At 41.1% G+C, this 14,177-nt stretch overlaps 1 protein-coding gene across 13 annotated transcripts in view; it reads right to left on the bottom strand.

Annotated features, from left to right (window-relative positions):
* The window catches only part of PRKG1 (protein kinase cGMP-dependent 1), a 466,091-nt gene that overhangs the window by 80,880 nt on the left and 371,034 nt on the right, over positions 1–14,177 (bottom strand). For all 13 annotated transcript variants that reach the window (XM_040562953.1, XM_040562952.1, XM_040562956.1 and 10 more), the window contains one exon: positions 9,097–9,162. In XM_040562953.1, the coding sequence (XP_040418887.1) occupies positions 9,097–9,162 (66 nt within the window). The remainder of the gene's footprint in view (positions 1–9,096; positions 9,163–14,177) is intronic.

The following is a 14,177-nucleotide window of genomic DNA, read 5'->3' on the forward strand; positions in this document are numbered from 1 at the left end:
CAATGTGAATAAATCTTTGTATAGTGAAACATTACATAGACAAACAAGAAAAAGTCACAGAAAGGAGCAACAACAGTTTGCCTAAGTTCCTTAATTTTTTATTTAATTATCTTAAGCCAGACTTAGGACTGGGCAGGATGTTTAAGTTCACTGGAGTCACTCTTTTATTGTCTATCTCAGAGCTGTTTGTCTATCACCTTGGTCATAACTTCCCCCAGAATTTCATCAGAGAACTGCTCAGTTTTTCTCTGCATAGCCCTCTCTTTCCATTTCTTTCATTCTCTCCTCATAAGCAATTTTCTCCATGGATAAATCTCACCCCAACTGGGAAAAATAGTAAAGCAGAAGAAATGAAAATCTCCAATGAAAGGAGATTCAGGTCAGCTTGTACGGGGTCAGTCGTGCCAGGATAAACTTTTTTTATGTTATTTTTCTCTGACTTCCATTGCCAAAAGGGTTGTTACAGCAACCTTTCAAGACACCTTATAGCTAGCTATCCCATCACAAACCAAAAAAAGGCTTTCAAATAAGGACACAAAATGTAAAAGACAAGATGAAAATTGGAAAATCCCCCAAATATTTAAAATGTTCTCTTAAAAACAAACAAACAAAAAAACAACAACACAGCAACTACCCAGAAATAGGTATGTACAACTGAAGAAGACAAACAGAAAAACAACATTTAGCACTCAATATCCGCAAATAGCAGGCAATTTTGAAGCACTACTAGCCTCCATCAGGAGCAGCTGTGCCTTGAGTTTTAGTGGCTCAGCTCGTCTCTAATATTTGCATCAGGCAATTTGTACTCCCAGCAACTACAACATTTACACCTGGTAAATCTTCGCGCTATGGGAAAATATTGTTATAAACATAAACAAATTGTATGGAGGAAAAAAATCACATATAAATAAAAGATGAATCTGAATCATCAACTGCAGTGTACATATTCTTACAGTTCAGAAGAACACAAACTCTTTTAAACGCTTTTCTAGGTTCAATAGGTAGATGTGAAAAAAAAAGTTTAAAAAACTGCACAAACTTCTCTCAGAGTGCCAACAATGATCAAAATTTTACGAACATGTTTTGAAAATTTTCTTCCTGTTTTATCTCCATACAAAGTAGCTGCAAGTAAAGCATGCCTGTATGTGTCTATTCAAATTAATTTCCAAAACAGACATTGAAGGTTCTCCCACTTGTGCCCACACAGTTTTTAGCAGAAGATGTCTTAGGCAAAATTTCTGAGCGGTCCAGTCCATCAAATTCCATGTATTGGAATTATTAACTTTTCCACAATCAGTCCATCCTACTTCTACACCAGATCTAATAACCCTTCCACGGAGTGTGAAAATTCACTAAGTCAAACCATGACAGGGCTAGGGCCAAGCTTGAAATACCTTGGGGTCAGCCACATTGTACATCTCCCACTGTTACTTTCTTCCTAGAGGATTAATTACTGCAGTACCACAATGGGAAATACTTAAATAGCAACTGGTTGTTTTATTTTACATAGGCTTTTAGCAAGTCATAAACACAGAAAGTCTATGAATTCTTTAAAAAGAAGCGTTCTTGGAAATAAAAACCAGTAAAAGATATCTGATGATGAAAAACCATTATAAAATATTAATACATTTACCTAGATCATACATTCCGTTAGAAGGAAGCTACTTCTGCAAAAAGCTTCCTAGTTCCCCAAGCAGAGAAAGCTTCTACAAATGGTCAGATGACTTTGCTGCATAGTCTGACAACTACCATGAATTACATGTTAATTTGGAAGTTTTCAAGCTGATTTCCCAATCCCCCTAGTTGGGTCTACGCTTCACTGAGGGCAGGAAAAGCATCTCTGTCACTCCAGATAGGCGGTCTAAATCACCCGGGTTTACCGCTGAGCCTCAGCATGGAGAACATCGCAGCCTAGCCACCATGCAGGTCCCTTAGCAAGGCTGTCATCCCCTTCTGGTCAGCCTTGTCACCTTCCGACCTGTTTCCCCTGTTGGGTTAATGGAACCGTGGAACCTCTTCCTCCATGACAGCATGCATGGACGTGTTGAAACTTGAAAATTTTTCCTACCTATTACAAAGCTTGTTTCTTTGAAATACACCTGAACATGTAGCACTTCCCCTCCTTTTTTTTTTTTTGTATGGCAAGAAGACAACTCAACATTATAGCAAGTAATGGATTTGCTTTCATCTTTCTTGGAAACAAACTAGGGTGGACAAAATTAATAGAGCTCTCAGAGCAGCCTGTACAGAGCTTGTACTAATGCTGCCACCTCGCCTGGAAATCCCATCTTTGAAGCTCACTTCATTTGCTATGGATTTTCTAAATATTGGTAGAATATGGATCTCAAACCAACTAGTCAACTCTCTTCAGCCATTCCCCAAAACAAATTCCCAGATTATAAATTAATTCCCTATAAATCATTTCCTAAATGTGTCACCTTCCTATGATGAAAATTTCTAAGAACTGAAGCCCGCTAGATGGAAGGAACCTTAGGTGTCCTTGTCCAGTTGATTTACCCAAAGAGCCCCTTTCATTTCTCACTGTTCCATTTTTAGCAGAGAACCACAGTAATGGACCAACTTTTTAAACTTTCTCTTTAAACTTAATTGATGACTTTCCAGTATTAGCAGTCATTATTTTTCCCTTTTCTCTGAAAATTTACAGTCATTTCTACTGATACAAGTCCACAAAATCTTTTCACATTTATGCTATTCAGATCTGACCACATCCATTTCCAAACACATCCAGGACTCCCTTCAATACTAGCATTCAACATCTTCTTCAAAGTGATTTTGACCCAAACCAGATAGCCATACTCGACACCTCTTCCCTACAAGGTTCCAGTCTATTGAATCCCCAAGAAATGAGTCCCCTTTATTAATTTTTCTCCAGCTGTGCTTCATGCTGTTTTTCCCCTATCATGTTTCTGTCATCTCTGTGCAAATTTTGGACCTGACACACAACACATACATTTCTGTTTTCAAGGTAAGACCATGATTCCCTCTGCTCAGGAGGCAACAGTTTTCCTTCCCTTGCTCCTCGCACAATTCCTCATTTTGCAACAGATTCCACGCAGAACTTCCCATGACAGATGCAAAGCCTCCCTTCTTTGTACAGTCACAGCCTGGATTTCCTCACAGATTGCAGGTCTTGGCTTTTTTAATGCTTTTTTTCCCCTCATGTAGGTCATATTTCCCCTCTCTTCATGATCACAGAATCACAGAATCACCTAGGTTGGAAGAGACCTCCAAGATCACCTAGTCCAACCTCTGACCTAACACTAACAAGTCCTCCACTAAACCATATCACTAAGCTCTACATCTGAACGTCTTTTCAAGACCTCCAGGGATGGTGACTCAACCACTTCCCTGGGCAGCCCATTCCAATGCCTAACAACCCTTTCAGTAAAGAAGTTCTTCCTAATATCCAACCTAAACCTCCCCTGGGGCAACTTTAGCCCATTCCTCCCCCCCCCCCCCCAAAAAAAAAAGAAGAAGCATTCACACAACCCCTGAGCATCGGCAAGAGCTGTTTATTGCCGGGACATCTTGCAGGCAAGCCTGCAGGACATCCGTGGTGTTTGGTGGCTCCAAGCTAATGCTTGCGATGGAGCCTGAGCAATGAGTAGGGGGCTCGCCGGGCACTCCTGCGATGCTGTTGGTGCTCTCGGATGGCAGAGCACAAAGACATGCTGCAGTAGTCCCAGGCCTGTCCCGGCAGAGGCGGATCCACTTCCATCCGTTCCTCCACATCTGGTGGATCCAGCTCCATGGGCTCCACAGTGTTGGGCAGAAGGCTAAGCCAGTCCTTGCCTGGGACTGCCCAAATGGGATGCCTTCCGTCCGGAATGTTCTCAGGCCAGGGTGCCGAACCAGGGGGTTGTCCAGTCCCACGCCTCGGTCCCACGCCACTGTCGGCTTGATTTTCATGCATGGGTCTGACGCTGCCCTCTCATTTACGGCCATTACTGGGTCCCGCACTGTGCTCCAGACTATGGGCACGCCTCTGCTCCCCGCGGCTGTCTGCCTGATGCTCCCGCCTTCGCCCCACGTCACCGTTGCTCCTATGGTAAGGCCCAGGCCCCCTGGCGCTGGGTGTGTGAGGGGACGGCCTGTTCCCCGCATCGTTGCGGTCCCAATGGTACCGCCTGTATGTGTCCGTGGGCTGGGCGCCAGAGGTCCCTTGGGCACTGGTGTCTCTTGTGCCACCGGCGCTATCCCTCCGCCCACGACACATCTCCTTCTGCTCAGGTGCATTCCTTCTTGGTGCTTCACCGGACTGCATCCCTGTCCTCGCACACCAAGGAGGCCTGCTGCTCGCCTTGCTCTTCTAGTCTTCCTCCTGCCGCACAAGCTGGCAGTCAGAGGGCCTAGATGCTCAGCGAGTGCTGGGCCAGCTGCAGGGGGCCTGTTTTATAGGGCCCGCAGCAAAGGCGGGGCAGTGGTGGCCACTGTGACCTCAGCAAGCCTCTGCGATGGAGTGGCCCACACGTGGCCAAAGGCGGCTGTGTTGGGAGCGGCCTGGAAGATGCCCTCACGTGGACAACGAGGAGGGTTGGGGGGCTGAGGGCCCCTTTTCTGGGGCTGGCTTCCCCGGGCCATTTGGCTTGCCAGAGAGAAAGGCTGCCCCTTGACCACAGGGACTGCCCTGCACCTCCCATCCTGTGTCCTGGGTTTATTTTTGACACTGTTTTTTAGGTAATTTCATTCTATTCTTTACGGAAAAGAACAGAAGCAAGGTGCATCTTCAGCCCTAGAGTTGTTGTCTCTATAGACAAATCTGCAATACACTGATGTCTGAGCTGGTATCTGTAATGGTTCTAGGTATAATTCTATGTACATTTACTTCTCCATGTCTTCAAAATCAACCCAAACTTCAGAATCAGATTCTCATTTTTCCTCCACCATCAACTCTACCATGGCATATACTGTCCTTATAGAGCCTCCAGCTCACACACTGATCTCCAATAACTTCCATTCCCTGAATATATATACTCCATATATACTTCCCCTTTTGCTAATATCTTATTTGCTAATAACTAATGCTATTACATTTTCTTACTTCTTATTGCCTTAAAAGCACGTGCCAAAACTTCCTATTTGCTGCCCTAAGTTTACTGACTCTCATCATTTGTTGGCTTCTTATGTCGAGGCCAAAATGGTATCAATGGATTGAGCTAAAATACTCATTTAACAAAATTACCTCCCACATTCACATTTCCTTTATGCCACACATACTACTTTCAGAAAATACGATGTAGAATCTATGTGAAATAGTTCACTGATATCTAGCTTGAAATAACGAATTTCAAGTTCAGCTTTGACCCTGTATCTTCATTGTTGGCTTCAGATCATTGCTAAAGGACAAGTTCCTTAAGGTTGTTCACAAGCAATTTATATTCACTCACACAGGAGTGAAACGCAGCATAATCTGACATAAAGCTTTAGCGAAGTCAGCTGAAACTTCTGTTACAGCTTGGTTGGAACTGGATGATCAACTTCATCTCACCTCCTGTGTGGTGGAAACTGCTGATGAAGCCAGAGAGCACCAAGGACCAAATCCTGGTCGAAGTCATTATTCTGGTAAAGGAAGGAACTGAAAAAAGCAATTGCAAAACAGACAGAACGTCTGTGTTGTCTGTCAAAATAAAATTTCCTTCACAGAAGCAAATCTGCAGGAATGAATATAGTTTCAGGGCAAGGATGGGTAGGAATGGCTTAAAATCTGTGCGACACATCAAACATTTGCTACACTGCAGGGTCTTTTTATTTGTTAGATTGTGACTGCTCATTTCTACATCAGAAAAGGATGCTGAAAATTCATTGTTTAAAAACATTTCTACACAAACATGCAAGAAATAGCTATACTACTTTTTGGGTGGTTTGGGGGTGTATTTGTGACCATAATGGCCTTATTGTTTCACATGGAAATTAAAAAGAAAGGCAGCACTGACATCGTGAGAGTTTGGTAACTGAAGACCCGTCACAAAGTACCATTTGGCTTTCCTCATGGTCTTTTTAAACCCCCAGAGCTACACTCCTGTAGCATTTTAATACACATTTTTTCAAATTTCAGAAATGATTTTAGGCAACCATTTCATCTTTTTTAAGCTTAAGCAATATCCAATCTCACAGCCAACTCTCCCAGAGCTTACTGGTGGCCTGGCTCACTCCTATGAAGGAAGTTTCCTGCCTTATTATCCTCAAAACCCTCCAGCAACTAGAATTGCCCTACAATTACTCATAATACTGCCAAATGCAGAGATCGGACTTCCATCTCTTGGGAATAACTTGGTGTGATAGCAAGGTGTGACTCTCAAAATTTAACTGTTCACTGGATGGGAGCAAGACAGCCTTATTACAGTGCGGCTCACCAGATCCATTTGACCATTAAGGAAACAATATTATTGCATAACTTGTTCTTGGGAATTGCCAAATCAATTTTGCTGAAATGTTTCATATTTGGATTGATACACAGAGCATGAAAATTGCTGCTTCAGTGGTTACATCTGATTAAGCAAGAGCTTGTCTTGTAATAGAAAATATTAAAAAACCTTAGTGACAAGCATCACTCCTCATTCTGCTCAGAACAGCTTTCGACTGTCAGTACAGCTGGCTTCTGTTTCTATTGCTGCCTTGCATATAGCTCAGTGCTAACCTTTATGTTGACCACCATGGCAAACCAAGTGTTTTAATAACTCAGTGTATCCAGATATACAGAAATGCTATTCTCCTCACTAACTGAACAGTGTCTACACAATTTTCCAAATTTACAGAAGTCTTCTTATTAAATTTTTTCCATTTTAAAATTAGCTTCTACAGTTATCCACATACCCATAAAACAATAATCTAAGAGAAAAGCTATGACAAGAAAGTCAGAACTGGTCAGGACAGAGGACAGCCATCCTTGAACTATAAATAGTGCTATAAATAGCATTACTTTTCTTGCTCTCTATATAGGATTCTTATAAATAGCGTTACTCTGCTACTGATTGCCGAGCATTACTAGAATCTCTGGTACAGATTAACTACAGTTTCATCAGTTAAATATAACTTGTTCTTCCTTACTATTTCAAGGGCATTATATTCAGAGAAAAAGGCCCATTAGACAAGCAAACAAACAGTCTGAAAAACGATCTGGAAGGAATTGCTCGTTCTTTATTTATTTTTAAAATCTTATGGTACAAACCAAAAATGTCCCTCACAGAAGTGTTCAGAAAAAAATGCAGAAATGACTCTTTGCTTTATATTTCTCTGAATTAATGCTTACTAAAATATTCAATTGTGTTGATTCTTCTTGCCCCACAGAATGATAAGGGATATTATGTATTTTAGCTGCCAGGCTACCTTGCACGTATATGCAAAAGAAAGCTACTCAACTGACAGTCCTGAAGTTCACCAGCTGTTTTTGACAGCAACCCCATATATTTTTTTAATTGATCACATATTAACTAACATTAAGGATACCTAGGATTTTTGAAGTATTCTTCCTCAGTTCTGCTACTACAGAATACTGGATTTTTAGAAACGAAGGTCTGGAGAAAGTCTCAAAAGATAACTGAACACAAAACTCCTGTATTAAACCAGGACTGACTGTATTTAGATCACCCCTACACGAGGCAGTAGACATCTCCTATTAATGTCATCAGACTACAAGAATGAATCAGAGGTCACTCCTGACTCAGCAGCCAAACTTTGACTGTGTCTTGTGTCAATTCTATATACCTGACAAGAAGTTCAAGAACAGATCAAGCATTTATATTTACATCGATACTCCTACAGCTGAGACTCCCTAGAGCCAATGGTAGCTCCTACATATTTAATAAATCCAATAGATTTATTTTCTTTCTGAACACTTGCAAACCTCTTGTTTTCCTATGGCAAGGAGCTCCATGAGCCATCCCTGTGTGAAGAGCCATCTCCTTTTGGCCTTTACCTCCCTCCTACAGGTATCTTTGGGTTCTCACTCTGGAGGAGGCAGTGAAAAATCAATCCCATTCCTCCTAAAAATCCCTCTGGTGATTTCACAGATCTGTACTACATTCTCTTTTATCACCTCTTTCCCAAATAAAGTCTCAACCTACTTACCTGCTAACAGAAGCCATTCCCTCCTTTAATTATACTTTTTACCCTCCTCCAAACAATTTTTGGGTCTAACATACCATTTTGAAGGTAGCAAGAACAACATGCAGCATGCAAAATCCAGGCAAATCATAGACGTACTTTTAATTATTTTTTTTTCTTAATGATTCCTAACAACAGATTTTTATTTTATTTTACTTAGGTCACAGCTGAACTCCGAGCTGATCTTTTTTTTTTTTTGTGGCACTGTCCATTACAAAATCAGTCTTCCCTATGCAGTAATAAGACACACAGCTAACACTCACTTTCCAGTGTGAGGCGTCTCCATATCTTGTGATGTCCATTCCTGTGCCTCACCACCCTCACAACTGGAAAACCATACCAGGAGTCACACTAGATTTTCAAGGTAATGCTATTTTTTTTTTATCCCACTTCCAGCAGTCATAGGAAGCTGTCTACTTTGCAGCGCTGTTTACTGGACTGCAGGCATTTTTTGTCTAGATTAAAAATCACTAATTCTTCCAAGTTTTCCATGTAAAATAGGAAAGACATTATTTTGCTCTTCTGATCTACCACCTCTGAAGCTACAGAGCTTCAAGCAGAGCTGGGTCCTTTGGACAGGGAGTCTCCAACCCCACATGGAAAAGAATAACAACATGTTTCTCTAACATTTGCCAGAGGATTTATTTCTTTCATGACATTTTGCTAATGCGAACTCAATCTGTGTACCACCATAACGCCCGGATCTGTTTCCACAGTAATACTCTTTCCCCATTTATTTCTATTTTGTCTTTCTGCACATCTTAATTTTCTGCATTTGTCATCACTGAATTTTATCTTATTGATTTAGGTGGATGTTCTCTCTGCTTCATCAAGGACACATGTAATACAATGTATTTCTCAAAATTAAATGACAACTCTACAGAAAATTTTCTAGGGCTCTAGTTAAAAAAAATGTAAATGGTGTAAACTGGAGATACACAACGCCACAAGACAGTAAAATTATGTACTTACTCTCTGTCTATGACCAGACAAGTTACTGCTTCAGCTGCGATGACATTGGCAGTTCTGACATCCTCCCTGAAAGAAAAACACATTATATTTACAAATATATTTCATTCTTAAAGCACTTCAAGAATAAAATTCTGGGTTTCACAACTTTTTCAATATATTGATTTGGACAGATGTTCATCATCTGTACAGGCCTCAAGTATGTGAGAGCTAAAAACCACACATGGGAAGAAAACCAGAAATAGGTTCCCCTTGTAAATAGGACATCAAACCATTTATTGGCCCATGCTTTTTTCCTAGGCAAAATCTTTTATCTTATGGTGTATGTAAATGGTTATTATCAAAATATCAGCCATTTGCATAGATTTATTTGCGAACGTTTAGACTTCTGCTATGTCCTTCTTCCCCAAAACCTACATTTTATCTACCCGGGCCACGGTCCAGAGGGAAATATCTCAACACTGAAATGCGAAGCATGCAGTCAAGTAGGACATTAGAGCAGGCTACAGGACTCACCAGGCATTTGCCCTCTGAGCACAGAGGTTGGGACTAAACTTATCAAAGGGGGTCAGATTAGAAAGGGGCTATTGAAAGGTCTCAGCATAAATCTCCTCTCTCAACCATTTTCCAGGTAGCTTCAGCACTAGCTCAGCAAAGCCATTTAAAGGCACTGCCATGGCTGCTGCTTTTCACCAGCTTCTCAGAAACATCGTGCTTAGAAATGGGTTCTGTGCACCTCTCTTCTGCATCTTCATTATCAATTATTTTGTGTTTTCCCTCCTCCTGCCACACACAGCTTGGCCATGGTCAGCCCCAACTAAAAAATATGAAGTTATTTCATTTTAATCAGACCAGTTTAGTGCTTCATCATGGTTTAAATGTCATTGCACTTTTTTGTGTTAGCAAACCAAATCCACAAGACTCAGAGTCACTGCTTTATTCAAAACCACTCAAAATTTTACCATCTATGAACTGTAAATGGATTACAGGCAAAATAGATCCAGTTCTTTTAAACTCATCTAATTCATTTAGACTGGAAAACCACTGCTCCTTTCCACTGAAGTAGAAAATGAGAATTAAAAATGCTGTTGGAAATAGCTGTTCCCCTGTTTAAAGACTGGAGGTATTAAAGCAGTAACATGGTGAAAAGAAGTTTGGTACATGCACACTCACACAGGAAAAGGCACTCTCTCTTTAATTGTTAATTAAACTTACTTTAAGTACTTTCAAGCTATCTTTAATTTACTATCCTTAAACTATCTTCAAAGCATAGCAAGCAGAAATACAATTGAAGTAAACATTAATGCTCAATCCTACATCCAAATACTTTCTTTGAGCTTATTTTCAATTAGAGTACATTAATACTAATTTACCCATGCCAATAAACAAAATTATAGTAATTTAAAACAAGTAGAAAAAAGTAGCCTAACAGTGTGATACAAATATTTCTATTAACTTCTAAAAATTTGGTAAACATAGAAAGGATAAGGTATTATAATATTTAATATTCCATTAAGTTGCTGTAGCCAACTTTTGCACATATATTATTACTTTACTAAAAAAGTATGCAAGGTTTTTGGTTGTCATTAATTCCAGTTAAAACTTAACATACTTGTCTTACTATGCAGGATGCCTTTCTGTCACAAAGAGCTTACCATTATAGAATTATTTTCAGATTATAGACAAGTAAAATACAGGTGTTACTGCTTCAGTTCAAATGTTTTAAATAAACTTTAATGTTAAAGATTAAAATACACAAATAACTGTTATGGTTTCCACTATCTTGTACTTAATGCATGTGTTTAAGCAGCATGAAATTAGTGTAGAACGAAGGCTCTTTCCCAAAGGACATTTTATTTAGCTCAAACATGAGCCACAGGGATGGTAAGGGTTTCTATTACGCAGAAAGTCACACCATTCTGAGGCTTCCTTATGTTCAGCACACACAGAATTAACTGATAAGTCACGGAAAATACCATTTTTTTTATGAATTATGTGGTGCAAAACCACCTCCCCATAAGTTTGCATGTCCAAAACAGCCCTAAAATGCCCACCTCCACAGCACTTCTCATGGAAAAAATGAAACTGTAACAAAGAAATGTGGGGAGAAAGCATTAATCCAAAGGGGATGCTCTGAGGTGCTCCCTCTGTGCAGTCACTGGGGAGCTGGCTACCAAACCCAACGCTGCCACCACTGAAGGACCCTGGTCCTGCACACAGAAGCTTTCTGCTCCTGCCACCGGGGCACGCCTGTCCCAGCGGAAAGGCAGAGGTGCCACCTGCACAACACCAAACTGAGCAAAAGGACCATCAGACCGACTGCCACCAGCCAACTTGGATTTCTGAGGGTCCAGCACCGCTCATGGCAGCGGCTACACGTCACTGCCGCAGTGCAGGCTCCCTCTTATCACCTGCTCCGGAGAAAATCGATTTCACAAAACCGAGGCGGGTCAGGAAAGTGCTGGGTCCCATGATTTTCTGCTTTGCTGAGCAGCCTTATGTTTCCCCAGTCTAAATCGATTTTACGTGGTTTTATAAACCTTGCGAGCTCCCATATTAGGGGGGTTTACTCATCATGCAGGATTAAAAATCTAATCATCTTCTTAGAAACAGAAGGATGAAGCAGAAGGAAAGTCAACGTATTTTCAACTCTACATGAACATTAATCTTTTACATGCATCAGCTGTGAAATACAAGACAGTTTTAAACACTGCCTACTCTTACTGTTACTCTTACCCTTACAAATTACAAACATTCCTAGAGACATGCAACTCCTCTATGAATTAACCTCAACGACCTTTGCAGCAAAACAAATGGTCAGAACACATTTAAAGGTTATATTGCAAAAGGTGGCCGCCAGCTGCAGCAGATGGCATTATATGCAACAAGTAATTATTTGAAGTGAATGGCATTAAATGCAACAAGCAATTATTAGAAAGCATTGCTTGCGAGCACTGACTCAGATATTTTCTCAGCTTCATCACAGGAGTACTCATCACTGCTCCCAGAGAAAAAGCGCTCTTCATCAGAGCAATTGCCTTCACTCTCTGAATAATCCATTGCTGATGTTTGCCTTCACCATTTTCTCCCAGGAAAACGCCTGCTTTCTTCCAGCCAGTTACTATATTTTATCTTCCGGGTGAGCTCTGATATTTTAAAGCCCCTCCAGCTTCAAGCTTCTCGACTTGGAAAAAGGTCGCAGCTGCTCAGGGGGTTTCTAGTGTGCATTGTTGGGAAATTCAAGCTGAGCGTATTCGGGAGCAACCACAAAGAGGTGCAGGCAGCGCACAGGCAGGCACAGATCCCAACAGCGCTACCAAAAGCCCTGGCAGGATACTCTGTACCACCCCGCTTCAGTAGGCACTCCTTAACCCCACAGTGGGATTAGGTGGTAATCGAGCACATCGTGCACCACAGCAGATCATGCAACACAGCAAATCTTGTGCTTATTTTTGTTGAGGCTAACCAGTTTCATAAAAATTAAAAATCTTTTTCCCCCCAAAGATCAAAGGAATCCTCCCTCCTGCCTTCTGAAATTGTAAAAGGGGGAAAAAATACAAGTGCATTATTTAGAAGAAGAAATACGTACACGTATTCCCTGGTTATAATTTGTCACCATGTGTATCTCCAGAAGATTCAACAGCTTTGATTCTGATAAGCCTTCAGCAACTTAAGAGCTATGATGTTGTTTCCAGGAAAGCCTTCTGATAAGAACGTGTTGATACACTGCATTTATAAAGCTGTGTTGGAAAATACAAATACGGAAAACAAGGGAGCTTTGATCAGAGACTACATATGAGGCCCTATGACAGCCTCTGTTATCTGGTTCTACCTACTTTGATCATAAAAATTGAACTTAGATTTTAAAATCTTTGAGATGATTGCTATCTTTTGCTTCCTACGTCCTACATCAGAGTCCTGTCCCAACTCTCATACCTCCTGCCACACACCACCACTCAAGAATGCCAATACAATCCTTGAAATGAATGGAAACTACATTTTAGAGGGTTTAATTCAGCAGTATGTTATTACATTGGCTTGAACCTTGCAGTTCCAAGCTTAGGAATCCCTGCTCTTCGCTATTTCCAGAAGATGGACATGATGCTGCAAGCAGAGCCCCCTGCCTGCCCAGCTTTGGGACCAACCCCCCCAGACGCAGCCGCCCCGCACAGAAGAGGATTTGTTAGGAGGCGCGAGCACGCTGACACTGGAAGTATCAAGTTTACAGCTGAGCCTCTTCTGCTCTTCCCCTGACTGGCATTTTGTCAGTCAATATTAATTTCAAGGTAAAACAGAGGAGAGACATTTTAAGGTGTGTGGGTAGGCAAAGCCCTCTCCTTAAAGGACAGAGCTAGGGCTTGCTTTTCAGAAGATCACCAAATTTGGGTACTTTTCAGAATACCCAGTGAGGGCAGTTTTTACCTCCAATGTGAAAGTTAGGGTGTAATCAGAAAATACACAACAAAATAATACGGGGACATTAGAGATGCTGGTTTATGAGCTTATTACTCTTAAATTCAAGTTGTTAATCAGTTTCTGCCATAATATTTTTTTCCTTTCACCTACTTCAGACATGTCTTGTCCTAAAACCTTAAATCAAGCTTATTAAAAATACCATAACAAGGTCAAGCGTGCCTTGTGGGGAAGCGGCAAAGTGCATTTAAGAGCTTGAATATGAGCAAACTGGGGACCTGAGAATAGCTTCCCTGAAGCAAATTTTTAAAAACCACCAGGGAAGACCTAATTTTTTCTTTCATCTTTTCTTTGAAAGCCCTCTTTAACACCACTTTCAAACTCATTTCAGTGATCTGAAGACTCTTTCCAGAAGTCCCGCAGGACTTGAGCTCCCTACCGCAGACCTCTCCCGGTCACCAGCAGCTTCCCAAGGGAACCACGCAGGGCCAGATGCTGAGCCATCAATGCTTGGTGGGCAGCTAAGGTCCTTTAGTTACTTTGCCGAATAAAAATGGGATGCTGTTGTTAGTTTTAGAGAAAAATTAAAAATAATTACATTTGCACATATTGCTATAGCCAATAGCTTTTCGGCAGTCTACGAGCCCATTTAGATCGACAGTCCATGGTTC

This window comes from Cygnus olor, chromosome 7 (genome assembly GCF_009769625.2).
Source record: "Cygnus olor isolate bCygOlo1 chromosome 7, bCygOlo1.pri.v2, whole genome shotgun sequence".
Lineage (NCBI taxonomy): Eukaryota > Metazoa > Chordata > Aves > Anseriformes > Anatidae > Cygnus > Cygnus olor.